We start from the raw sequence: 3,384 nt of genomic DNA on the forward strand, positions 1-3,384 counted from the left end.
GAAGTCGCCCAGAAAGAGGCGGCGATGGCACAGCCGGTTAAGAGGCAAGCAGCAGGACAAGCAGCAGGAAATGATGAGATTAAGGAGGAACAGGTTTTGGGTTTAATTGTGAAAAGTGGTTATAATAATGATAATAAATGCAAGGCAGACCTCAAACAATATTGTGAGGAATTGAAGAAAATAGATGGAAAATTGGAGAGTGTGGATGTCAAAGTTAAGGGACTTTGTGAAAATATAGACAAAAAATGTGGAGATCTGAAAGATAAAGTTAAAACTGAATTGGATGCTTTTAAAACAGAACTTGAAAAAGAATTGAATAACCTAACAGATGAAAAATGTAGAAAATATGAAGAAAAATGTCTATTATTAGAAGAAGCAGATCCAAGTAATCTTGAAGAGAAGTGCGTTAAGTTGAGAGATAGATGTTATCGACAGAGACGTCAAGGAGTGGCAAAAGAAATTCTTTTAAGAGCTCTTGAAGGGAAGGTTAATGATACAAATGAATGTAAAAAAAAAATGAAAGAAATTTGTCAAGGATTAAGTGAATATAGTGATGAATTAGTGTTTTCATGTTTTAATTCAGATAAAACATGTGAATACCTTCAAAAGAATCATGGAGATAGTTGTAAGCCTTTAGAGAAGGAACTTGAAGATAAAGAATTAGTGGAAAAATGTCAAGAATATCTTGAAAAGTGTTATTTTTATGGATCAAGTTGTAAGGATACAAAATGTGATAAAGTCAAGAATAAATGTAAGGGAAAAGGGATTGAATATGAAGGACCAAAATTAGATTTTAGTCCGGTTAGAGAAAAACCAAGATTTCCAGAAAAGATTGAAGTGGAAAATCTTTATAAAAAAGAAGAAGCTAAGGGAATTATTGTTGGAAAACCAAAATATAAGACGTTGCGAGATTTAGCATTATTGTTGATCAAAGAAAGGAATGGAAAAGATGAGGGAGAAAAATGCAAAAAAGCGTTAGAAGATTGTGAATCTTTTAAACACCTAGATTATGGATTAGAAGAATTATGTGGAGATAAAGATAAAGAGGATAGATGCAAAGAATTAGTAGAAGTAGAAGATAGATGTACGAATTTTAAATTAGAACTTTACCTGAAAGGATTGTCTACGGAATTTGAAAAAGATAAAGAATCAGATTATTTTTCATGGGGACAGGTATCAAAATTGGTTAGTAGGGAAGATTGTATAAAGTTTGAATCGGAATGTTTCCATTTAGAAGGTGTATGTACGAATAAAATTGGAAAAGCATGTGAAAATGTAAGAGTAGCATGCTATAAAAAGGGACAAGATAGGGTGTTGAATAGATACTTTCAAGAAGGATTGAAAGGGCTTATTGGTGATTTAGAATTGGTTACTGAGAATCTTGAAAAATGTCAAAAATCGGTAGTAGGTAATTATACAAAACTTAAGGAGGATAGAAGATACTTTACAAAGTGTCATCTACCAACTAAACTATGTTATGAACTTTTAGATGATGTAATTCTTCAATCGGAAGAATTAGAAGTAGTTTTAAATTTGAGAAGAGATTTTCCAAGAAAGGAAGATTGTGTAGAATTGAAGAAGAAGTGCAAAGATCTTGAAAGTGATTCATATTTGAATCATGAGAAATGTGATACACTGAATAGACGATGTGAATATTTAAAAGTTACAGAAGAATTGAGAAAAAGATTATTAAAAAGAGGAGATGATGCATTGAGAACTCAAGGAAATTGTACGGCAGTATTAAAGAAAGAATGTGAGGAATTATCTAGAAGAGGAAAAGAAGATTTTAGTGTTTCATGTGCTTTACAAGAAGAAACATGTAGTTTTATGGTAGAACAAACAGAAAATGAGTGTCTTTTTTTAAAAAATAACATGGAAAATGGAAAAATTATAGATAAAATTGAAAAAGGAAAAGGAAATGAAACATTGGTTGAAGAACTCTGCACGTTGTTTGATCCATATTGTCATCAATATATAGAAAATTGTCCAGATAGGTTGAAAAAAACAAACAATGCGGGTAGAAAAGGAGTCTGTTTAGAACTAGAAGAGAAATGCAAGCCATTCTTTGAAAAGTTAAAATTGGAGAATGAGTTGACGCATGAATTGAAAGGTAGTTTAAGCGATGAAACTGAATGTAAAAAAGCATTGGGAAAGCATTGTACTGAGCAGAAAGATCTGGCGAATAAGAAATTCAATAGTTTTTGTAATACTGATAAAAATAAGGATGTTGAGGAAAAAGTTTGCAAAAAGTTGGTTGAAAAAGTAAAAAGAAAATGTCCAACCTTAGAAGATAAACTGGATAAAGAGAAAGATGAATTAAAGAAGAAGAAAGATGAATACGAAAAGGTGAAACAGGAATCAGAAAAATTTACGAAGGAAGCTAAGTTAGTATTATCAAAACCTGAACAAGATGGACAAGATGGCAATGCTCCTAAACCAGGGGGACCACCGGTACAGCCACCAGTACCAGGAGGAACACCAGGAGGCGTACCAGTACCAGCACCAACACTAGCACCACCAGCACCAGTACCAGGAGGAACACCAGGAAGCGTACCAGTACCAGCACCAACACTAGCACCACCAGCACCAGGAGCACCAGGAGCACCAGGAACACCAGGAGCACCAGCAGGGCCAGCAGGGCCAGCAGGGCCATCAGGAGGAACACCAGCAGCACCAGCAGGGCCACCAGCACCAGGAGGATCAACACCAAGTGGAACGACAAACACGAGTAATGTTATACTTGTTCGGAGAACATTTGTAAGTGGAGAAGTATCAGAACCAGAAAAGAAGGCATTTGTTGCAACGGCGAGAGCATTGGAATTGTATTTAGAATTGAAAGAGAAATGTAAAAGTTTGAAAGGAGACTGCGAGTTTAGAAAGGATTGCCCGAAGTGTGAAGCGGTCTGTACAGAAATAGACAAGTTGTGTGAAGGAATAGAAGGATTAAAAGTTACACCGCATCATACGGTGATATCAACGGCGACACAGACAACGACGACGACAGCAACGACAACGACGACGACGACAACAACAACGACGACGACGACGACGACGACAACGACGGCAACGACGACAGAGTCGGTAGATGGAGGGAAGGTAACGGAAGAATGTACATTAGTTCAGACGACAGATACATGGGTGACGAGTACATCGTTGCATACGAGTACGTTGACAAGTACATCTACAGTGACATCAACGGTGACATTGACGTCGATGCGAAAATGCAAACCTACGAGATGTACGAGTGATTCAAGTAAAGAAACAGAAACACAAAAAGAGGAAGAGAAAGAGGAAGAAGTGAAACCGAATGAAGGAATGAAAATAAGAGTTCCGGAAATGATAAAAATCATGTTGTTGGGAGTGATTGTTATGGGAATGTTGTAA

General features: G+C 36.2%; 1 protein-coding gene across 1 annotated transcript; it reads left to right on the top strand.

Moving 5' to 3' along the window:
• PNEG_04014 (hypothetical protein) lies at positions 1–3,384 on the top strand (the record flags this gene model as incomplete). Its single annotated transcript, XM_007875627.2, has 1 exon — positions 1–3,384. A coding segment is annotated over one exon (3,384 nt), but the record flags the coding sequence as incomplete, so codon positions are not given.

This window comes from Pneumocystis murina (genome assembly GCF_000349005.2).
Source record: "Pneumocystis murina B123 chromosome Unknown supercont1.20, whole genome shotgun sequence".
In the NCBI taxonomy this organism is placed as follows: Eukaryota; Fungi; Ascomycota; class Pneumocystomycetes; order Pneumocystales; family Pneumocystaceae; genus Pneumocystis; species Pneumocystis murina.